Below are 24,562 nucleotides of genomic sequence, written 5' to 3' on the forward strand. Positions count from 1 at the left end.
TTTTTACTATTTTACTAGTCGAGTTAAGCGCTCTCCGAGTCCTTTTCTAGTTACTATTGTTACCATTGCTATCATTACTGTCATTATTGTAATTAAAGGTTAATGGTTGTTTGTACCCTAAAGATAAACAACCATAAATATATAATCCCGTCGCTGACATGTTGTAATAATTCACCATCAGCATGCTGGAATGTTCGGGTGCCTTTGAAAAGCTTAACAAGATACTAGTGTGTGTGTGTGTGTGTGTGTGTGTGTGTGTGTGTGTGTGTGTGTTAACAGACAAGGCCTGGGTTTGATCACCTCCCAGACTTGACTCCTCAAGGGTAAAAGGGGCCCAGTTATGATCAGCATGTGCGAGTAATCAGGGTCCAATGACGAGTTGATTGACGTTGTTTATTATTTAGTACGGGGGGAAGGGGCATCTTAGTGACATCATGTGAAAGGTCAAAGGTGACGACGGTGTGCGGTGCTAAGTCGAATAGTTGTGTTTCGGCATAGTGCCTGGAGAGTAACGAGTGGGACACAGCGGTCCATTTGGGGAAGGACCAGAGCCAGAACCAGACCAGCTGGTTCAGAGGGAATTAATCTTGAGGCAGCTGAACTGAACCCGGACATCACATCTGGAGAGCAGATGTTAGCGCTAATGTCTCTCGGCTGATTGGCATGTTAGCCGACTCGACGCGCCGCCGGAAATCTGGATTCAGACCGGGTCGTGGTTCTGATCATTGGCCGACGCGCATAAGGGCAGGCCTCGTAGACTCAGACCAAGAACACGTGTGAAAGTCTGTGAACTGTACAGTTCAGGTCAGTCTGAATGGGTCGGGCCCTGGAAGTGGTCCCCAATGTTTGACAAACCCCCCCACACACACACACCTATGATGAATGCGAGTGCAGATTGTTTAAAGTTCTAAACTGCTTGTTGGTTCTGTTTATAAATAAATTCTTCCCTGATAGGAACCAAATGGACCGAGACCTCACAAAGACGCTGTGGCGTTAACCCTTACAGCTTGCTAGCTTCCTGCCACTTCCGCAAGATGCTAAAAGCTAGCATATTGTTTTGACAACAAATTAGCTGCCAACTAATGCACTACTCAATAACTGGCAGCTTTGGCCGCTAAACGCTAGCTGACAATTAGCACACTATTACTAGCGGGGAATGTGTGTGCTAATCGCTAGCTGCCAGTTTGTGCCGTTAACCGCCAGCTGACAACTGGCACGCTAATTGTTATCTGGCAAGTGCTGCACTAATTGCTACCTCACAAGTAGCATGCTAATTTCTAGCTGGCAATTGGTGTGCTACTGGCTCACTGATCGTTAGCTGGCAGTTTGTGCCGTTAATCTGTAGCTGACAACTAGCACGCTAATCGCTACTTCACAACCAGCATGCTAATCCCTAGCTGACAACTACCGCCCTAATGGTTAAATGGCAGCTCACGTCACTAATTGCTAGCTGACAATTTGCACGTTGATCACTAAGTGGCAAGTGGCGCGCTAATCGCTGCCCCACAACTACCTTGCTAATCACTAGCTGTAACTAGCGCGTTAATCCTTAACTTGCAACTGGTGCACTAATCACAAGCTGACACAAGCGTTTTATCGCTAGCTGACAACTAGCACACTAATCATTAGCTCGCAGCTTGCACCACTAATCGCTAGCTGGCCATAAAACTGCTGATTGCTAGCTATCATAACTCTAAAGGCTTAGTGGCCACATGCGTGGACAGCACCTTTTAGCCCTTATTTCCAATATTGTGTACACTACTGAATTGGGGTCTTATAGCCCTTATGTGGACACTTATACTGCCATCTGGTGGTGTCAGAAGAGTATAACATACAATGGAATTTGGAAAAAAAAAGTGTACAAATTAATTAGTATGTCACTAAACATGAAGTACACGTTTGTTACTTGTGGACTAAGTACATTATATCAAAAGATGATTCTTAGATTGTATTCTAATTAGGGTCCAATAAACCCAAATAGCAAAGAGAAATAAAAAAAAGCATGTAAACAAACAGCTTGGGCCTTAAGAGGTTAAATGCGAACATGAATATAATAATAGAATTAAGGTACAGCGAGTAGGGTGGCCATGCCACTGATATTTATAAACTACACGATAGTGTGTTGTGTCAATGTAATGTGTATTTTAAAACATTTACATTTGTGGAAAAACTACGGGGAATAAAAAAAAATAAAAAAAAATAAAAAAATTTACAGCCTCCCTACAGTACCTCAGCGGACCCCTTAGGGGTCACGGGCGCCCAGTTGAAGACCTCTGGTCCAAAGGACAAGAACTATGGACTGCCGGGTCGCTTCGCGGCGCGAAGGCGGATCTGTTTACTTCCTGATTGCAATGGCCTCGGACATGACTAATGACTGGGAGCAATTTTGGACGAGGAACAAGCCCACGCAGGTTCCTGCCTCAACATGAACATCCTGAGGACAATATTCTTCCACAACATCCCTGGGAAGTTCCACCTGGACCACTTCGGGAGCACAGCAAGCAAGACGGAATGTCGGCGATGTGATTTTTCTGATGATTTATATCATCAAGTTGATCATTAATCTTTGTTTTGTGCGTCCATCTCAGCATAAGAGCCTAGAGACTCAACTACCACATGTTAGTTAATGGTGCGTTTAAGGCGGCTTAGAAAACAGGAAAAGTGGAGTGATAAATATCTTTAATGTACTCCACATGAGAGCCCAGAGAGTCAACTAGAAGAGCAAACGCAATGTGTCTTGATTGAGTTTAGTTTGGTTGAGGTAAACAGGAAGTGATCCAGCATGTGAGGTCGCTGCAGTGTTAACATTTAGTGCATGATAGTGCATGTGGCGTGTTTGAAAAAAATGACAGAAATAATCGTTTAGGCTCATAAGTGTCTGCACTGGCGTACTAATACTTGGTCTTTTGAGTGCGTAAGTATGTGCACTTGCATTTTTAAACAGTCTTTTGAGTGCATAAGTATGTGCACTTGCATTTTTACACTTAGTCTCTTGAATGCGTAAGTATGTGCACTTGCATTTTTATACTAAGTCTTTTGTGTGCATAAGTTTGTGCACTTACATTTTAAACTTAGTCTTTTGAGTGCGTAAGTATGTGCACTTGCATTTTAAACTTAGCCTTTTGAGTGCATAAGTATGTGCACTTGCATTTTTACACTTTGTCTTTTGAATGCGTAAGTACGTGCACTTGCATTTTTACATTTAGTCTCTTGAATGCGTAAGTATGTGCACTTGCATTTTTAAACTTAGTCTTTTGAGTGCGTAAGTATGTGCACTTGCATTTTTACATTTAGTCTTTTGAGTGCGTAAGTATGTGCACTTGCATTTTAAACTTAGTCTTTTGAGTGCGTAAGTATGTGCACTTGCATTTTTACATTTAGTCTTTTGAGTGCGTATGTATGCGCACTTGCATTTCAAACTTAAGTCTTTTGAGTGCATAAGTATGTGCGCTTGCATTTTTAAACTTTATCTTTTGAGTGCGTATGTGCACTTGTATTTTAGACTTGGTCTTTTGATTGTGGAAGTATGGGCACTTGCATTTTTAGACTTGTCTTTTGAACGCGTAAGTATGTGCACTTGCATTTTTACATTTAGTCTCTTGAATGCGTAAGTACTGTATGTGCACTTGCATTTTAAACTAAGTCTTTTCAATGCGTATGTGTGCTTGCATTTTTAAACTTCGTCTTTCGAGTGAATGAGTATGTGCACTTGCAATTTTAAACTAGTCTTTTGAGTGCATAAGTATGTGCAATTGCATTTTTACACTTTGTCTTTTGAATGCGTAAGTATGTGCACTTGCATTTTTACATTTAGTCTCTTGAATGCGTAAGTATGTGCACTTGCATTTTTAAACTTAGTCTTTTGAGTGCGTAAGTATGTGCACTTGCATTTTTACATTTAGTCTTTTGAGTGCGTAAGTATGTGCACTTGCATTTTAAACTAAGTCTTTTCAATGCGTATGTGTGCTTGCATTTTTAAACTTTGTCTTTCGAGTGCATGAGTATGTGCACTTGCATTTTTAAACTAGACTTTTGAGTGCATAAGTATGTGCACTTGCATTTTTACACATGGTCTTTTGAGTGCATAAGTATGTGCACTTGCATTTTTACACTTAGTCTCTTAAGTACGTAAGTGCGCTTGCATTTTTATACTTATTATCTTGCATTTTTACACTTTGTCTTTTGAGTGCGTATGTGCACTTGTATTTTAGACTTGGTCTTTTGAGTGTGGAAGTATGGGCACTTGCATTTTTATACATAGTCTCTTGAGTGTGTAAGTAGATGAACTTGCATTTTTAACCTTAGTCGTTTCAGTGCTTAAGTAAGTGCACTTGCATTTTTAACCTTAGTCGTTTCAGTGCCTAAGTAAGTGCACTTGCATTTTTACACTTTGTCTTTTGAGAATGTTGGTAAGTACAGTAAGGTGAGTACAAAGTGTACTCAGTATTCTTACTAAAGTGTGCTGATGCAAGTATTCATGGCGTTATATTGAAGTGAATCAGTGGTGTCACCTCCCCAGCTGAAAGTTTATCTTACTACTTTAAGGGGAGGGGCCAACGTCCCTTCTCGTCACATGACCTCTGACCTCGCTTTGTCCAACATGATGTCTAACCATGATGTCTTCGTGTACAAACATTGCCCTCGCACGTCGTTATATACATTACCATATATGTACGTGTATGTCATTGTGTACTTTCGGGCATGATGTCATTTCCTTGAGAAGGCGCACTGGAACGCGCGCACACACACAATATTTTGGTGTGCGATTGTGAAACAAGATAAAAGTAGTCGAATCTGACAACAAATGGATGCTGGTTTGGGACGAAAAGATTATTATTATCATTTTGATTATTATGATAATGCTTATTTTTATTATAATGCTTACATTAGGTTATTAAAGACACAAAGCACGCATTCGTCATCATTTAAAGACTACAAACTTTTGTGGGCGGGGCATCCTGCCAGAACCTAAACCTTCTGGTAACACTTACATCGTTACCCCCCCCCCCCCCCCCCCCACCACCACCACCACACACACACACACGCTCTCTCTGATGTGGCACACACATGTTTTGTAATATTTAAAAAATTACAATCATTCAATTACCATATTAATGTCTCAGTTTAAACACCTTAATTTACTTTCATCTGACCTTCATCATCATCATCATCCACTCAATTTCATCATCATCCTCTCATTATCATCATTAGACCAAAAAAAAAAAACTTACAAGTTGCTGCTCAGTCGTCCACCACGTACCCGCGTCGTCCCCACGCCAATGGCTCGAGTCCCAGGGCCTTGTAGGGAGGTTAGCCTGCCTCTTCCTGGAGACGGCCCCCAAGACCACCACCCTCCTACCTTCTTTACACACACACACACAAACACACACGCACACACACACACACACACACACACATATATTACACGCATTCTTGTATTTGTGGGACCCCCGAAAAATGCCTACCTCTTTAGGACCAGCCTTTCTAGATGTATAAAGATTAGTATTTACAACATTAATAATATATACATACTATGCAAATATAAAAAAGCTTGTAAAAAATTAGTTGGGATTTCACAAGAAAAAGGTCACAATTTCACAAGAAAAACTTAGAATTTTGGCAGTGTTATAGTAAAAGTAGTAATTTTACTCAAAGCAAGTCAAAATTTTGCAAGAAAAACTGAACATTTGTGCAATATTATGATAAAAGTTAGAATTTTACTCAATAACAGTCACAATTTTACAAGAAAAGCTTAACATTTTGGCAATTTTATGAAAAGAGTCGTAATTTTATTCGACAAAAGTCACAATTTTAGAAGAAAACTTAAAAATTTGGGCAATATTATAATAATATAAATTTTACTTGGCAAAATTATGACAAAAGTCACAATTTTACTCAAAAAAATTCACTATTTTACAAGAACAACAAAAAATTGGCAATACTGTGATAAAAGTCAGAATTGTACATGACAAATGTCGCCATTTTGCATTAAAAAGTAATAATTTTACATAAAAAAGTAATAATTTTACGAGAAAATATTGCAATATTACAGAAACAGAAAAAAATATGAGAAATTGTTCCCAGTTTTATAAGAAAAAAGTCGACACATTGTGAGAAAAAGACTGCTTTTAGTTGAAAAAATGTTGTTTGTAATTGTTTTTTTGACATATGTTGGCCAGAGCACTTCAAATTTTTACACACACTTGTTATTTCATATGTTGACCAGAGGGAGAGCACTTTTAAAACCGACACACAGTCAATTTGAAAAATTCCTCCTTTTTGCGACCACCCTAATTTTGATAGATTTCACCACCAGATGGTTTTCCGTATTGGCTTCACGGTGGCAGAGGGGTTAGTGCATCTGCCTCACAATACGAAGGTCCTGAGTAGTCTTGGGTTCAATCCCGGGCTCGGGATCTTTCTGTGTGGAGTTTGCATGTTCTCCCCGTGACTGCGTGGGTTCCCTCCGGGTACTCCGGCTTCCTCCCACTTCCAAAGACATGCACCTGGGGATAAGTTGATTGGCAACACTAAATTGGCCCTAGTGTGTGGATGTGAGTGTGAATGTTGTCTGTCTATCTGTGTTGGCCCTGCGATGAGGTGGCGACTTGTCCAGGGTGTACCCCGCCTTCCGCCCGATTGTAGCTGAGATAGGCTCCAGCGCCCCCCGCGACCCCAAAGGGAATAAGCGGTAGAAAATGGATGGATGGATGGGTTTTCCGTATTGGGACCATGATGTATGTCCTCATATGGAAGGTACTTGATGTCTCAAGAAGGGTGGAAATACAAGAACACACACACGCTTAATCACTGCTCAACAACATGGAACCTGCAGAATCCTTAATTGTGCTTGTTCATCACCATCACTATTATTATCATCCTCATCATTATTGTTATTATCATCATCATCATCATCGATGCACGCCCACCACGCCCCCTGGCCTGTGCGCAAGGCCCTTTGCGACACTTGTCGTTGCTTTACGGCAGCGGCTAAACATGTGAAGAGAAAGACCGACGAGAAGAAAACAAACAGTAAGATTTCAATCATTCCTCGCGGTGACAAAAATGGCGCGTTTTGGAACTCGCGTCTGTTTGCTCACACGGTAGTTTAGTGGACATAAAAGGACAGCGTTTGTAAGCTAGCATGGCAGCTAAGCTAACGCTAGCCTATCACGTTTACTCCTCACTTACCTACTTCGTCAGTTATTTACTTGGTCAGTTATTTACTTGGTTAGTTATTTACTTGGTCAGTTATTAGTAGTTTGTGTGTAAGATATTGGCAGCTTTTTGGGTAGCTGTTCGTGTGTCTCGTTTAGTTGTATTATTTTTTTTTTTTCAATGTGCAGCTTTTCCGTGGTACTTTGCCCCAATAAGACAATTAAGTACAAGACTACGACAATGTAGCAGTAAAAGTAACGTCCTGTCACCGTGTACTGCAAAGTTGACTTAATTACGACAAGTGTGTAGATGCATACCACAGATAGCCGCCATTACTTTTTGCAGTGCCGACGTCATAAGTGCCCGGATGTTCCCTTCATGTCACTTACCCAAACGGCCCCGGAAGCCCCGATCGGTCCACGCATGCGCGAAGAATATGTCACTCCCCGGCCTCGCAATATAATACGACGGAGATTTTTGGAAGTTTTATTAATGTTTTTTTTTTTACAAAACGAAATGCTTGCATACTATTAAAAGAGGATATAAACATGAAAAAGGAGTACATTTCAAAACCATCGTCACAACGTCAACCACTTTCACTCTTCTGTCATTGCAATGAATGACGCACGGGGGCGCCACTGACTCCCCTGTGGATTTTTTTTTTTTAAACGAGTGACTTAAATCAATATTTGCGTCTTTAAAAAAAAGTAGACTTTTATAACACTGAGGCATTTTATGTAAATAACGTAGTAAAAAAGATTGATATTTTCTATTTAAAGTTCATCATTCGGGTATCTGTACAGATTCAAAATAAATATTGTATTCTTAAATAACACTTGTTTTGTTATTTTGAATGCAATACTGTATACAACATTGTTACTGAAATAAAGATTACACAAAAACCATAGTAATAGGGACGCCAACATAATTGCGGTCAAGTTAGTTGACAAGAAGTGACGCGCATAAACGACCGATGTTTGAATATGTCATCTGTCTAAGTGTAGCAATCCTCAGTTCTGCATGTGTGTACGCAGATGGAGAACTACAGCAAAGCTCGTAGCGTGGAACAGCCGTCTGTGTGTCCGTTCAAGCTCGCCGCCGACACGCCGGAGGTCTTCGTCAAAGACGGCAGCAAGATCCGCAACCTGCTGCGCTTCGCCCTCAGCCGCATCGGGGCCAAGCCTAGGGCGGCAGAGGCTCAGGAGGAAGCCGCCCACCAGGGTCCGCCCCTTTGCCGGCAGCTGGTGTTGACGGCGAGCGGAAAGGCCGTGTCCAAAGCCATCACGTGCGCCGAGCTACTGAAGCGGCGCGTGAAGGGCATGCATCAGCTGACCGAGCTCGCCAACAGCACCGTGACGGACGTGTGGGAGCCGCTGGAGCCCGCCGCCGGCCTGGACAGTCTCACTGTCAGCAGGAAGCTGCCCGCAATCTGGATCCTCCTCTCAAAGGACCCTCTGGACCGGCAGCGGCCTGGATACCAGGCGCCGGGCCGCTTTGATGGCCTGTGGGGGCACGCCGCCGCCGCCAGGGAGGAGGGAGGACTGCGGGGGGCTCACAAAAGGAAGAGAGGAGGCGGGGGCGGCAGCAGGGGGAGGGGACGTTCTAGAGACCGAAAGCGGGCAGCTGATCCTGATACCTGATTGGACGTCACTTCCTTTTCATGTGACTCACCGTGATTTGTGGACATTATTTTTTTAATACATCGAAATAAACAGAACATCGAATGTGCACATTTTGTATCGTTTCATAAATTGTTTTATTATGATTATAATGTTTGACAGCAATTATTGATCACCTAAATTTTTTACTACATTTCAGCCAATAAAAGGCAAATTGTAGTGTATATTAAGTAATAATACTTTGTGTGATCACTAAAAGTGATAATGATAAGTATTTATTGTGATCAATACAAGTAATAGTGTGATCAATAAGTGATAATGATAAATACTTATTAGGATCAATACAAGTAATAGTGTGATCAATACAAGTAATAATGATAGTGTGATCAATTAAAGTAATATTGATAAAGACTTAGTGTGATCAATACAAGTATTAATAGTGTGATCAATAAAAAATCAAATATTGTGATCAATACAAGTAATAGTGTGATCACTAAAAGTGATGATGATAAATACTGACTGATCAATACAAGTAATCAAGTGATCAATAAAAATGATCATGATAAATACTTATTGTGATCAATAAAAATTATAATGATAAATACTTATTGGGATCAATACAAGTAATACTACTGTGATCAATACAAGTATTAATTTTAGTGTGATCAATTAAAGTAATATTGATAAACACTTCGTGTGATCAATACAAGTAATACATACTTTGATTAATACAAGTATTATTAAATACTTTGTGATAATACAAGTAGATTAGTAATAAATACTTATTGTGATCAATACAAGTAATATTGATTAAAAAAAACTTTGTGTGATCAATAACCGTAATAAAGACTTTGGGATCCATACAAGTAATAATATTGTGATCGAAAAAGTAATAATAATAAATACTTAGTGTTCAATGGAAGTAATAAATACACAGAGTAATCACTAAATATAATATTGTGATCAATAAATATGGAAAGACATTTTTTGTGTTCAATAAAAGTAATACTTAAAAAAGACTATAAGTAAAGAGTAAGCAATAAGAACAATAGTACTTAGTGTGATCAATAAAAGTAATAATAAATACTCTGTGTGATCAATAGTAATATTAATAAATAATGTGATCAATAAAAGTAGTTTTAAATAGTGATCAATAACTTAGTGTGATCAATAAAAGTAATAATGAGTACTTTGTGTGATCAATAGTAATAATAATAAATACTTGTATGATCAATACAAGTAATAATAATGTGAGCAAAAAAGTACATAGTGATCAATAACTTAGTGTGATCAATACAAGTAATAACAGTGTAGTTGAAAAGTAACAAAAACAAAAATAAAAACTTACAGTGATGAATGAAAGTAATGATACATATTTAGAGTAATCAATACAATTCTAATAGTGTGATCAATAGTAATAATAATAAATAATTTTTGTGATAAAAACAAGTCATAATAATACATAATAATGTGAGCAAAAAAGTAATACTACATGGTGATCAATAAAAGTAATAAATACTTCAGGTGATGACTAGAGTAAGTGATCAATAATAGTAATAGTAATAAATGGTAAAGTGATCAATAGCAACAACAGATAATCAACGATTGAGGTGGCGACTTGTCCAGGGTGTACACCGCCTTCCGCCCGATTGTAGCTGAGATAGGCTCCAGCGCCCCCCGCGACCCCGAAGGGAATAAGCGGTAGAAAATGGATGGATGAATAATCAACTATGACTTTAAGTCTCCAGTCTTGTTGCCATGGCGACTGATCCTTTGATCCTGTGTGGTCAGATTAGCGCGGGTCTTACAGGAACGGCGTGGACGCGTTCGCCATGTCGCCTCGTCTCCGCTGTCTGCTCTTCTACTTCCTGCTGCCGGGCCCGGTGGCGGCCCGCGTCCGTCACCCACTTCCTGTCCTGTGGATGAGGCCCGCGGGTCACGGGGGCGGAGTCAACGAGACCGTCCAGCAGGCCCTGCGGGACCTGAAGAAGCAAGCCCCGCCTCTGGGAAACTACGAGCTTCAACTCCACGCCGTGGACTCCAAGGTTGGTTCCGATGATGTCATGCTGACCCGCTCAGGAGCCCAGATGCATGATGGGAGATGTTGGTCAACGCTAAACACGCGCCATAACGGCTTCTGCTGTTGTTGTCGTGCAGTGTGACACGTCGGCCGCCCTCAAAGCTTTGTTTGATGCCATGTGGGCGGGGCCTGAGTATCGCTTGCTGTTTGGAGGGGCGTGTCCTTCTGTCACGCCGCTATTGGCTCGTGCTCTGCCGGCGCTCAGGATGGTGCAGGTACCGACGCAAACGGATCCGCTGTGACGTCATCGTTTCTCACTTCCTCCTCGAAACCCACCCCAACACACACACAGGTAACTTTTTCAGCACCCGGAAGGAAGTGGTACAGGAACACGTTCAGCACGGCGCCCTCTCGCCGGGCGGTCAATCAGGCCGCCGTCAAGCTGCTGCAGCGCTACAGGTGGACGCGTGTCGGCATCATCGCGCAGGAAGGGTCCTCGGAGGTGAGTGACCCTTTTTGCTGCCCTCCTTCATGACCCCGTGACCTTTGACCTTAGCGCCTATTGTCCAGATGGCGGAGGATCTGAGCAGACACCTGATGAAGGCCCGCCTTGAGCTGGTTTCCATGGCGACGCTCCACCACAATGACTGCACCGGCTTGATGGACATAATGGTGCGCCTTTGTTCTGATTGTGTCTGATATGTGACGTCGCGCTGCATCATGTGACATGACGTGACGTCACGCTGCATCATGTGACATGACGCGACGTCACGCTGCATCATGTGACATCGTGCTTCCTCACACTACAACAGGAACGCGACGTGCGCGTCTTCATCGTCCTCGCGCCTTCTGATGAAGATTCTGTCTCTCAGGTTTTCTGCTGTGTAAGTTGACTTCATGTGTTCATTACGTGTTTGTATCCTGCACATCATGTGTTCATTACGTATAATTAGCATGTACACCATGTGTTCATTACGTATTATTAGCACGGACATCGTGTGTTCCTTACATATTTATATCATGCACATCATGTGTTCATTACGTGTTTACATCCCGTATAATCATGTGTTCATTATGTATTATTAGCATGTACACCATGTGTTCATTACGTATTATTAGCATGTAAATCGTGTGTTCATTACATATTTATATCATGCACATCATGTGTTCATTACGTGTTTATATCCTGCACATCATGTGTTCATTATGTATTATTAGCATGTACACCATGTGTTCATTACATATTAGCATGAACACCGTGTGTTCATTACCTGTTTATAGTATGTTCATGTGTTCATTGAGTTTATAGCATGTACACTATGTGTTCATTACATGTTTGTAGCATGTACATCATGTGTTCATTACGTGTTTATATCCTATACATCATGTGTTCATTACATATTAGCATGTACACCGTGTGTTCATTACCTCTGTGTAGTATGTTCATTGAGTTTATAGCATGTACACTATGTGTTCATTACATGTGTGTAGCATGTACATCATGTGTTCATTACGTGTTTGTAGCATGTAAATCATGTGTTCATTACATATTAGCATGAACACCGTGTGTTCATTACCTGTTTATAGTATGTTCATGTGTTCATTGAGTTTATAGCATGTACACTGTGTTCATTACATGTTTGTAGCATGTACATCATGTGTTCATTACATGTTTATATCCTGTACATCATGTTCATTATGTGTTTATATCCTGTACATAATGTGTTCATTACATATTAGCATGAAAACTGTGTGTTCATTAGCATGTACATCATGTGTTCATTACGTGTTTATATCCTGTACATCATGTGTTCATTACATATCAGCATGAAAACTGTGTGTTCATTACCTGTTTATAGTATGTTCATGTATTCATTGAGTTTATAGCATGTGCACTGTGTTCATTACATGTTTGTAGCATGTACATCATGTGTTTATTCCATATTAGCATGAACACCATGTGTTCATTACCTGTTTATAGTATGTTCATGTGTTTACAACATGCACATCTTGTGTTCATCCTGTACATCATGTGTTCATTACAAATTAGCATGAACACCATGTGTTCATTACCTGTTTATAGTATGTTCATCATGTGTTTACAACATGCACATCTTGTGTTCATCCTGTGTTCATAGTATGTCATGTGTTTATAACATGCACATCATGTGTTCATCACATTTTCAGGCCTCCAGACTGAAGCTGTCAACTTCAGGACATCAGTGGGTTGTGGCAGGAGGAGGAGACCCAGGATGGAGGTCCAGGTCGCGGGTGTCAGTCTGCACGTGGAATGAGGTGATGGCGGTGGCAGACGGCGCCATCTGGCTGCAGACAACACGTGTTGTCGCCACGCCAAGACTTCCTGGAAGGGTGCGCCATGAGTCTTTTTTTGCCGGCGTGTGTTCCCGTGTGACGGTGACATGTCCGCAGACACCCCAAGAGGCTCTCCACCTCCAGCAGAGTGCAAAGGTCAACCCACTCCACGCCTTCGCCTATGACGCCGTGTGGGTGGCGGCCATCGCTCTGAGCGAGGCGACGGAAGCGGTGAAGCGGCGAGAGAAATACGCCGGCGTCGGTGAGGAGGAAGTGGCGAGGGCGCTGCACGACGCCGTCAAGCGTACACACTTCGATGGCGTGACGGTCAGTGCACCATTCACTTCCTGTCTGCGAGGAGGCGGAGTCACCGTGGTGACATCGCGTGTTTCTCAGGGTTCGGTTTCCTTCCAAGATGGCGACCGAGTGACGGCCATCACAGTGCTTCAGTCTCAAGGTGTGTGCAGGTGTGTGTGTGTGGACGTGTGCGTTGACGTGACGGCGTGTGTGCGCTCGCAGGCGAAGACCTGGTGATGGTGGGAGAGTTCCTCAGCGACACGCGACACCTGCGACTGGCTGAGCATCTCGTAAAGTTCAAAGGTCACGTGGTTTAGAAGCTGCCATGCAAAGATGGCCGTCTTGACACCAAGCATGTTGTGCCCCGCCCACAGACCCGACTCCGATGCATGAGGAGCGACGTCACGCCAACGTCCTCCTCCCCAGAATGGTGGCAGCGGTCGCCGCGGTAACCGCCGCCCTTTCTTTGACCGCCCTGTGCATCACCACCATCAAGCGCCACGCATCCGCTACCCACGATGCACTGCTGCTGCTGGCCGTCCTTCTCTCCACCTCCTCCGTCATGGCCGCCTGCCCTGATGACAACTCGCTACCCCAATCGACGCTCAACCTTCTCTGCTCGGTTAGCACGGCCATCACACACACACACACACACACACACACACACACACACACACACACACACACACACACACACACACACACACACACACACACACACACACACACACACACACACACACACACACACACACACACACACACACACACACACACTAGGTGTGGTGAAATTATTCTCTGCATTTGACCCATCATCCTTGATCACCCCCTGGGAGGTGAGGGGAGCAGTGAGCAGCAGAGTTGACCACGCCCAGGAATCGTGTATGCACGTTCACACGACATACTACACCCCTTACACATGTTACATGTTATACATGCTACGTGTTACGTACACTACGCCGTGCACACTCCGTGTTACACACAATACACCGTACACGCTACGTGTTACATACAATGCACCGTACACGCTACGTACAATACACAAACTACATGTTACATTCCGTACACCTTATACTACACACCTTACACACTACATGTAACATGACACACGACACGTTACATGCTACACACATGACACTACATGTTACATTACGCACTACACGTTACATGCTACACACATGACACTACATGTTACATTACACACTACATGCTACACACATGACACTACATGTTACATGACACACTACATGTTACATGCTATACACCATGCAAACTACACGCTATATACCGAACACTACATGTTACATACCATACACGACACACTACATTTTTATGTGCAGTACAAAAGACAAACTGCATGTAACATGCTAGACAACTTACACACTACATGGTATACACCTTACATTTACATGCAGTGCACACAGCGCACTACGTGTTACATGCAGTACACATGAAACTACATGTTACTATTCAGATGACACGACATGTTCCATGCTACACACATGAAGCACTATTTTACATACTATACACATTACATGCTACACGTCTGAGACATCACACGTTACATGCTACACACGTGACCCACTACACGTTTCATGCCATACCCACGTGACACAGTACTTGTTACACGCTATACACAAGTGACACAGTACATGTTACATGCTATACACATGACACACTACATGTAACATGCTATACACATGAAACACTGTTACATGCTGTACACATTACACGCTACACACGTGACACAATACACCTTACATGCTACACACGTGAGCCACAACACGTTTCATGGCATACCCACGTGACGCAGTACTTGTTACACGCTATGCACACGTGACACAGTACATGTTACACACAGTACATGTTACAAGCTACACACATGAATACATGTAACACACTATACATATGACACACCCCATGTAACACGCTACCCACGAGACAGTACATGTTACACGTTACACATGTTACACGTGATAGTACATGTAACATGCTATACATGTGACACACTACATGTAACATGCTATACACATGAAACACTGTTACATGCTGTACACATTACATGCTACACACGTGAGCCACTACCCGTTTCATGGCATACCCACATGACACAGTACTTGTTACATGCTACACACGAGACACAGTACATGTTACACACACTACTTGTTACATGCTACACACAAGACAGTACATGTTACATGCTACACACATGACACTACATGTAACACGCTATACACATGACACACTACATGTAACACGCTACCCATGAGACAGTACATGTTACGCGTTACACATGTGACACAGTACATGTTACCCACTACACACGTGACACGCTACAAGTACAGGTTCCCCACTACACACGTGACACGCTACAAGTACATGTTACCCACTACACACGTGACACGCTACAAGTACAGGTTACCCACTACACACGTGAAATGCTACAAGTACATGTTACCCACTACACACGTGACACGCTACAAGTACATGTTCCCCACTACATACTTGACACGCTACAAGTATATGTTACCTACTACACACGTGACACGCTACAAGTACATGTTACCTACTACACACGTGACACGCTACAAGTACATGTTACCCACTACACACGTGACACGCTACAAGTACATGTTACCCACTACACACGTGACACGCTACAAGTACATGTTACCCACTACACACGTGACACGCTACAAGTACATGTTACCTACTACACACGTGACACGCTACAAGTACATGTTACCCACTACACACGTGACACGCTACAAGTACATGTTACCCACTACACACGTGACACACTACAAGTACATGTTACCCATTACACACGTGACATGCTACAAGTACATGTTACCCACTACACACGTGACACGCTACAAGTACATGTTACCCACTACACACGTGACATGCTACAAGTACATGTTACCCACTACACACGTGACACGCTACAAGTACAGGTTACCCACTACACACGTGACACGCTACAAGTACATGTTCCCCACTACAAACTTGACACGCTACAAGTACATGTTACCTACTACACACGTGACACGCTACAAGTACATGTTACCCATTACACATGTGACACACTACAAGTACATGTTCCCCACTACACACTTGACACGCTACAAGTACATGTTACCCACTACACACGTGACACGCTACAAGTATATGTTACCTACTACACACGTGACACGCTACAAGTACATGTTACCCACTACACACGTGACACGCTACAAGTACATGTTACCTACTACACACGTGACACGCTACAAGTACATGTTACCCATTACACATGTGACACACTACAAGTACATGTTCCCCACTACACACTTGACACGCTACAAGTACATGTTACCCACTACACACGTGGCACGCTACAAGTACATGTTACCCACTACACACGTGACACGCTACAAGTACATGTTACCCATTACACATGTGACACACTACAAGTACATGTTCCCCACTACACACATGACATGCTACACGTACATGTTACCCACTACACACGTGACACGCTACAAGTACATGTTACCCACTACACACGTGACACGCTGCAAGTACATGTTACCCATTACACATGTGACACACTACAAGTACATGTTCCCCACTACACACATGACATGCTACACGTACATGTTACCCACTACACACGTGACACGCTACATGTGACAAACGTTTCTATGACATCACAGGTCCGTTTATGGCTTTTGTCGTTGGGTCAAACTCTGGGCTTCTCTGCAGTCTTCACCCGAACATGGCGCCATTTCTCGCCAGGAGGTGTTGTGCCACCGCCGTGCTACGTGGCGTCCATCTTGGCTCTGCTGGACGTGTTTGTTTTGACCACCTGGCAAATGGTGGACCCTCTCAGGCGGGTGGTGATGCGGCACAGGCCGCAGGTGAGACCAGTTCTAATAGACAACTCTGAGGAGCGAGGTCAACCTTTGTGGGCTATTCAGGGTGACTCCGCCCCCTTGGACGTCGTCTCGTGGTTGCCCTCTGATGGCTGCAGCAGCAACAACATGGAGGAGTGGACCGCCTTCATCTACGCTTACAAAGCAGCGCTGCTGGTAGGCGCACACCGGCGGTCCACAGGTTACGTGACACGCCGCACGAAGCCAATTCCAGTGCTTTTATTTTGAAATGTGTTGCTCACTTCCAGGGTGTGGGATGTTTCGTGGCGTGGAACATCAGGAGGCGCAGCACGGTCTTGGCGTTCAGTATGTCGGCGGTGGCGGCGGTCAGCGTGGCGGGGGCGTGCGCTTGGCCGCTGCTCGCCCACAATCCTTCACTTCACTTCTGCGTGACCAGCGCTCTGGTCCTCGCCTGCGACCTCCTGGTCCTCGCCGCCATGTTCGAGGTCCGCATCGGCCAGCTGCACGGCGGAGGGGGCGGGGCCCCAGAGGGAGGAGCTACAAGGGGCGAGGCCGCAGAAGCGCTCAACCGACGGCTGAAACAGGAAAGGGCTGAGGTGAGGACAAAGATGGAGGAGGCGCAGGAAGTCCAACCTGTCATAGGTAATTGTCTTCACAGCTGGACGCTCGCATTGACACACTCTGCCACGCTTTGGAGGCGCAGCTTGCTCAGAGCGCCACAGGAAGCTGTTCGCCACTTAAATCCTGCGTGCGTGATGACAGCGGTCCGGCGGCGGAGGCCGGGTCAGAGGTCAGAGAGAATCCAACCGACGTCAACGCTCCTGACCTGTAAGTTCATTTCCTGTCACGTGTCGATTACCCGGTGGCCCCAATGCGTCACGCGTCGTCTTGTCTTGTCTCCGACAGCGTGCGGCGCCGTCTGTCCGTCCAGCTGCCCATCCTCCATCACTCCTACCTGGCTGTCATTGGCGGCGTCAGCGCCAGTAGCTCCGCCCACTTTGGAAGCAGGGAAATGTTCAACGCCACTTCCGTGAAGCCGCAGCTCTGACGACATCTTTGTCTGACTTGTTTCTTCTGATTTCAAGACGGATTATTCATCAACATGTAATAAAAAAAACTCCTCCACTAGAGGGCGCTTTGAATGGTTGCTATGGTGGAAGTGAACCTAAGCCAGTGCCTGACAAATAGTAGGGAGGGCCCTCCTTGGGGGGAAGGGCATAATGTGTCATTATACCTTGACACATGTAGATAAAAAAATTAACATTATCAGGGGGGGGGGGGGGCGTGAAACATTTCTACCCTTCTTGAGACATCAACAAGGAAAAGTATCTTCAATATGAGGACCGGTGAACAAGTTAGGACATAAATCATGGTCCCAATATGGAAAACCATTGCATCTAATAGAGAATGTCTCATTTGCACCCCTGGTGGCGAAATCTATCAAAATTCGGAGGGATTTTTCAAATGGACTGTGTGTCGGTTTTAAAAGTGCTCCCCCTCTGGTGAACATATGAAATAAATGAGTGGAAAAATTTTAGGTGCTCCTCCTCTGGCCAACATATGTAATAACAAGTGTTCTTGCATGCGCCCCCTTTGGCCAAAATTAATTTAAAAAAATAAAATAAATATGTATATAGAGACAAACTGTAATAATTTGAAGTAAATAGTGATTAAAAACTAGAGATGTCCGATAATGGCTTTTTTGCCGATATCCGATATTGTCCAACTCTCCGATATCAACCGATACAGATGTATACAGTCGTGGAATTAACACATTATTATGCCTAATTTTGTTGTGATGCCCCGCTGGATGCATTAAACAATGTAACAAGGTTTTCCAAAATAAATCAACTCAAGTTATGGAAAAAAATGCCAACATGGCACTGCCATATTTATTATTGAAGTCACAAAGTGCATTATTTTTTTTAACATGCATCAAAACAGCAGCTTGGAATTTGAGACATGCTCTCCCTGAGAGAGCATGAGGAGGTTGAGGTGGGCGGGGTTGGGGGAAGGGGGGCGGGGTTGAGGTGGGGGGTTAGGGGGTAGCGGGGGGGGGTGTATATTGTAGCGTCCCAGAAGAGTTAGTGCTGCAAGGGGTTCTGGGTATTTGTTCTGTTGTGTTTATGTTGTGTTACGGTGCGGATGTTCTCCCGAAATGTGTTTGTTATTCTTGTTTGGTGTGGGTTTACAGTGTGGCACATATTTGTAACAGTGTTAAACTTGCTTATACGGCCACCCTCAGTGTGACCTGTACGGCTGTTGACCAAGTATGATTTGCATTCACTTGTGTGTGTGAAAAGCCGTAGATATTATGTGACTGGGCCGGCACGCAAAGGCAGTGCCTTTAAGGTTTATTGGCGCTCTGTACTTCTCCCTACATCCGTGTACACAGCAGTGTTTTAAAAAGTCATACTTTTTACTTTTTGAAACCCATACCGATAATTTTGAAACCGATAATTATTACATTTTAAAGCATTTATCGGCCGATAATATCGGACATCCCTTTTAAAAACCAATAACAAATTTTTTTTAAATTAAAAGCAGTCTTTTTCTCACAATGTGTTGACTTTTTTCTTATAAAATTGGGAAGTTTCTCATATTCTTTGTTTCTCTAATATTGCAATATTTTCTCGTAAAATTATTACTTTTTAATGCAAAATGGTGACATTTGTCATATAAAATTCTGACTTTTATCACAATATTGCCGATTTTTTTGTCGTTCTTGTAAAATAGTGACATTTTTGAGTAAAATGACTTTTGTCATAAATTTGCCAGGTAAAATTCCGATTATTATTATAATATTGCCATAATGTTAAAGTTTTCTTATAAAATTGTGACTTCTGTCGAGTAAAAGTACGACTCTTTTCATTAAATTACCAGAATGTTAAGCTTTTCTTGTAAAATTGCAACTGTTAGAGTAAAATTCCAACTTTTATCATATAATTGCACAAATGTTCAGTTTTTCTTGTGAAATTCCAACTCATTTTTCACAACAAGCTTTTTTATATTTGCATAGTATATATTATGAATGTTGTAAATACTAATCTTTATATATCTAGAAAGGGTGGTCCTAAAGAGGTAGGCTTTTTTGGAGGTCTCAAAAAGGTAACAAATACAAGTGTGTGTGCATAAGTGTGTGTGTGTGTGGTTCCATCAGCGCACGTTGATAACAAAAAGGACGTAATAAACACCAGCAGTGCACGTCAGCGCTCGTGCACGTGTGAGCAATCGGTGGTGGGCGGCCATGTTTGTTTGTAGGACGCCGCGCACGTGCTAGTGCGCCTCATTAGAGCAGACGAATGTTGTGGTTGCTATGACAACGAGCGCTGCGGAGCCATAGTTGTGCTAGTTTAACAAAACGTTCTTTGTGGGGTTGCCAAGTGTGTGTGTGTGTGTGTGTGTGTGGGGGGGGGATAGCAGACTAAATATGACAACAGAAGAAAATAATATTTACCTTAATTACTGTGATGAGTCACCTGGTTCTTCTAGAACTTTCCAAACATTTTTGTTTCATGTGACCTATGTCCACTTCTCCTTTCCTGCGGCGTGCTTCCTTTTTCCAGCGGGCATCCCCCGCCCACCCAAAGTGAAAGTGATGACATCACAGCCAGGTGCGGTAGTTTCTCTTCTGCGCTCGCAGCAACGGCGTCTGAGTGTCGGCGTCCCGCCACGCCAGCCGGCCCCTCCCCCGCCAGCAGCACGCTATGGAAGACGCCCTGGGACGGCGACGTGAAGGCCTGACGCACAAACACACGTGACCTCTGACCCCGGGCCCCCTTCGAAGAAACGCGACGTCGCAAATCACCCACCTGAATGACGTAGACGACCGCAGCGGCCGAGCTCGCGTTCCTCGATGACATCATCACCAGACACGCCGCTGAAAGATCACATGAGCTTTTTTTTTCCCCCACCAACACACAAAAAAAATAAACAAAAACGACAAACTGACCGGGTCCCCAGCAGAGGGCGAAGATGAGCGGGAACGCCAGCATCCGAAAGTCCAGCGAACGGAAGGAGGCCCGCTGCTGGTTGCCAAGGTAACCATATGACATCACGAGCTTTTCCCATGATCATCTGGTGCAGGACATGCTACGTGTTAGCAAGGCATGCTACATGTTAGAAAGGCATGTTACGTGCTAACGAGGCAGTCAACGTGTAAGCGAGGCATGCTACGTGTTACCGTGATGCATCAGTGAGCCATGCTGCGTGTTAGCAAGGCATGTGACGTCCTAACGAGGCGTTCTATGTGTAAACGAGGCATGCTCTGTTAGCGAAACATGCTATGTGTTAACAAGGCACGCTACATTTTAACAAACCATGCTATGTCTTCGCGAGGCGTTGTGTGTGTGTGTAAGCGAAGCATGTTACGAGAAAGCGCAACGTGCTAGCGTGACTTGTTAACAAGGCATGCTACCTGCTAGCCTGATGTGTTAAAGCACGCTACGTGTTAGCAGGGTGTGCGAAATGCTAGCAAGGCATGCTATGTCTTAACGAGGCATTCTATGTGCAAGCGAGGCTGTTAGAATAATTATGTGTAAGTTATCACGCAACTTTAGTACGCTTAAAGTCCGTTGCTATAGTTATTAGCTATTGTGCTCAAGCTGTACTTTTTCAATCTGTGCAAGGACAAAACTTCTTGTCTGAGGGGCAGAGGTGGGTAGAGTAGCCAGAAATTGTACTCAAGTAAGAGTACTGTTACTTTAGAGATTTATTACTCAAGTAAAAGTAAGGAGTAGTCACCCAAATATTTACTTGAGTAAAAGTAAAAAGTATGTTGTGAAAAAACTACTCAAGTACTGAGTAACTGATGAGTAACATATATACACACACACACACACATATATATGTATATATATACATACATTGATATATACAGTATATAATTTATATTTATTTATTTTGCCGTTTTTGTTTACATGTTAAAGGTGTTTTAATGAATATACATGCATGTTTAACACATATAGATTCCTTTCTTTCATGAAGACAAGAATATAAGTTGGTGTATTACCTGATTCTGATGACTTGCATTGATTGGAATCAGACAGTAGTGATGAACGTCCACGTTTTCAAATGGAGGAGAAAAAAAGTTCCTCCTTTCTGTCTAATACCACATGAAAGTGGTTGGTTTTGGCTTCTTATTTGTACAGCTTCCATATTTGTTTTTATACACTTTACAAGAAATACATTGGCGGCAAACTCCGTAGCTTGCTAGCTTGTTTGTGCTGGCTTTCGGAGACTCTTATTTTGAAAGCGCAGGCGCGATGGAGCGGCACTTTTATTGTGAAGACAGGAACTGTGAAGTCAGTCTTTAGGCTTTTGACAGGATGTACGGTTGAAATAAAAAAGGGTCTTTTTTCCTTCACACTTTTGATTGATTGATTGGAACTTTTATTAGTAGATTGCACAGTACAGTACATATTCCGTACAATTGACCACTAAATGGTAACACCCCAATACGTTTTTCAACTTGTTTAAGTCAGGTCATGTGACCCCTGGCTCTGTTTGATTGGTCCAACGTCACCAGTGACTGCATCTGATTGGTGGAACGGAGTGAACGTCACCAGTGACTGTATATGTTGAAACGCAGGCACTATGAAGGTCTGTCTGACAGACCAAAACAAACAAAGCGTGCATTAACAGATCGATAAAAATTTGTAGCGAGTAGCGAGCTGAATGTAGATAAAAGTAGCGGAGTAAAAGTAGCGTTTCTTATCTATAAATATACTCAAGTAAAAGTAAAAGTATGTTGCATTAAAACTACTCTTAGAAGTACAATTTATCCCAAAAGTTACTCAAGTAGATGTAACGGAGTAAATGTAGCGCGTTACTACCCACCTCTGCTGAGGGGTGGCCTCAGCCGCAGATGTTATCTTTGTTTTAGCCCGCTAACAGCCAAGGACTTCAAGGACCTCAACAAAGATAAGACGACAGCACGCAGACGAAGCAGAGACAAGGCGAAATCACAAGGCCCCAGCACATTCCGTCACGTATTATGCGGACTGGAGCGGCTTTGCATGATATGTGTGACCACTCCTTTTAGAGGCGGCCTCAGTGATGTTGACTGGGGAACTCCTGAATAAATAGAGGGACATGGGAGCTGTACCTTAGAGCGCAGGGCGAGACTGTGACTAAGTGTGTAGCTCCATGCGTTCTCCACATGAGCTAAATTGAACTCTGTCTCTGCATGATTCCTTGCTTTTTGTCTGTTTAACAGATGTCATCAGTGTCTGGACCTGACAGAGGCACGCTACGCGTGAGTGTGAGCGTTGCTGTGCACAACTCACCATCATGCCAACCAACGTAAGGAAGAACGCGGCGAGGAAGATGGCGCCGGAGTAGACGCGCAGCACGAGGCAGGCTCTGACCGGCTGCCGAGCGGCGACAGGAAGCATCAGCGGACCCCTGTGTTCGTCCCAGGTAATCAAATGTTAGCAACACGCCGCCGCTGATTTGACTGCAGACGTCTCACCTGTACAAGTCGCTGCAGTTGGCGGCGCAGCGGCCCACGCTTCCTCGGATGAACACGGGCGCCATCAAGATCACCGGAAGCACGCTGGTGACCCATGTGCATCATTCACCTTCAACGCACTTCCTGTGACAACGCGCTAGGTGGCTCGCACTCACCCACAAAGCAGCGCCGTCATCTTGGCGGCCGGGACTCTCTTGGAAAACGAGGAAAATATCACCATGATGATGCAGAACTTTACAGACATTCACATAAAGAACCAAGACCCTTACAAAAAATTCAAAAAAACGGACCTGCATTAGCAGCACAATTCTGGTGCTGTAGTTGTATATAATGTCTCAAAACGTCATCAGGAGTCCCGACACAACCTGAAAATGGAAGAAAATGCATATTTTATGGAAAAAAATGTTTGCTAAAATGTCGTAAGGGGGTACCCTTACAAAAAATTCAAAAAAACGGACCTGCATGAGCAGCACAATTCTGGTGCTGTAGTTGTATAAAATGTCTCAAAACGTCATCAGGAGTCCCGACACAACCTGAAAATGGAAGAAAAAAAAGGTTTCACGGGAAAATGTTTTTGCTAAAATGTCATAAGGGGGGACCCTTACAAAAATTTAAAAAAAATGGACTTGCTTCAGCAGCACAATTCTGGTGCTGTAGTTGTCGGAGATGTCTCAAAACGTCACCAGGAGTCCCGACACAACCTGAAAATGGAAGAAAATGCATATTTCACGGAAATGTATTTGTACTAAAATGTCTAAAGGGGGGACCCTTACAAAAAATTCAAAAAAACTGACCTGCACTAGCA

The 24,562-nt window shown here is 43.5% G+C and overlaps 4 protein-coding genes across 8 annotated transcripts in view; 2 read left to right on the plus strand and 2 right to left on the minus strand.

Moving 5' to 3' along the window:
• The window catches only part of col6a4a (collagen, type VI, alpha 4a), a 47,242-nt gene extending 39,663 nt beyond the window's left edge, over window positions 1-7,579 (minus strand). Inside the window, exons 1-2 of one of the 2 annotated variants that reach the window (XM_072915550.1) lie at window positions 7,476-7,579; window positions 5,232-5,362 (exon numbers count right to left, since the gene is read on the minus strand). The gene's annotated coding sequence lies outside the window, so the exon portion shown is untranslated. The remainder of the gene's footprint in view (window positions 1-5,231; window positions 5,363-7,475) is intronic. The other variant, XM_061982949.1, reaches the window with a different exon arrangement.
• On the plus strand, window positions 6,929-9,127 carry rpp25l (ribonuclease P/MRP 25 subunit-like). Its single transcript, XM_061982948.2, has 2 exons — window positions 6,929-7,032; window positions 8,193-9,127. Exon 2 carries the CDS (start codon window positions 8,193-8,195, stop codon window positions 8,796-8,798), a length of 606 nt encoding a protein of 201 aa, XP_061838932.1. The 5' UTR covers window positions 6,929-7,032; the 3' UTR covers window positions 8,799-9,127.
• Window positions 9,128-10,595: 1,468 nt separating this feature from the next.
• On the plus strand, window positions 10,596-18,455 carry LOC133621385 (gamma-aminobutyric acid type B receptor subunit 2-like). Of its 4 annotated transcripts, none has more exons than XM_061983426.1 (13): window positions 10,596-10,822; window positions 10,935-11,072; window positions 11,150-11,299; window positions 11,368-11,469; window positions 11,610-11,681; window positions 12,985-13,567; window positions 13,630-13,710; window positions 13,782-14,029; window positions 17,106-17,309; window positions 17,370-17,480; window positions 17,573-17,881; window positions 17,944-18,113; window positions 18,192-18,455. In XM_061983426.1, exons 1-13 carry the CDS (start codon window positions 10,610-10,612, stop codon window positions 18,331-18,333), a joined length of 2,523 nt encoding a protein of 840 aa, XP_061839410.1. In that variant the 5' UTR covers window positions 10,596-10,609; the 3' UTR covers window positions 18,334-18,455. The 4 variants fall into 4 exon arrangements, with proteins under 4 accessions (XP_061839410.1, XP_061839411.1, XP_061839409.1 ...); XM_061983427.1 differs by having other exon boundaries at window positions 12,985-13,437; window positions 13,507-13,567; window positions 17,106-17,480; XM_061983425.1 differs by having other exon boundaries at window positions 12,985-13,167; window positions 13,228-13,567; window positions 17,106-17,480.
• A 2,434-nt stretch (window positions 18,456-20,889) lies between these two features.
• Window positions 20,890-24,125, minus strand: LOC133621461 (transmembrane protein 116-like). The gene is made up of 7 exons (XM_061983519.1): window positions 24,048-24,125; window positions 23,913-23,950; window positions 23,758-23,841; window positions 23,573-23,690; window positions 21,238-21,362; window positions 21,098-21,165; window positions 20,890-20,990 (listed from the first exon to the last, which is right to left on the minus strand). Exons 1-7 carry the CDS (start codon window positions 24,051-24,053, stop codon window positions 20,890-20,892), a joined length of 540 nt encoding a protein of 179 aa, XP_061839503.1. The 5' UTR covers window positions 24,054-24,125.
• Between the last annotated feature and the right edge of the window lie 437 nt (window positions 24,126-24,562).

Source organism: Nerophis lumbriciformis, linkage group LG21 (assembly GCF_033978685.3).
Source record: "Nerophis lumbriciformis linkage group LG21, RoL_Nlum_v2.1, whole genome shotgun sequence".
Classification (NCBI taxonomy): domain Eukaryota; kingdom Metazoa; phylum Chordata; class Actinopteri; order Syngnathiformes; family Syngnathidae; genus Nerophis; species Nerophis lumbriciformis.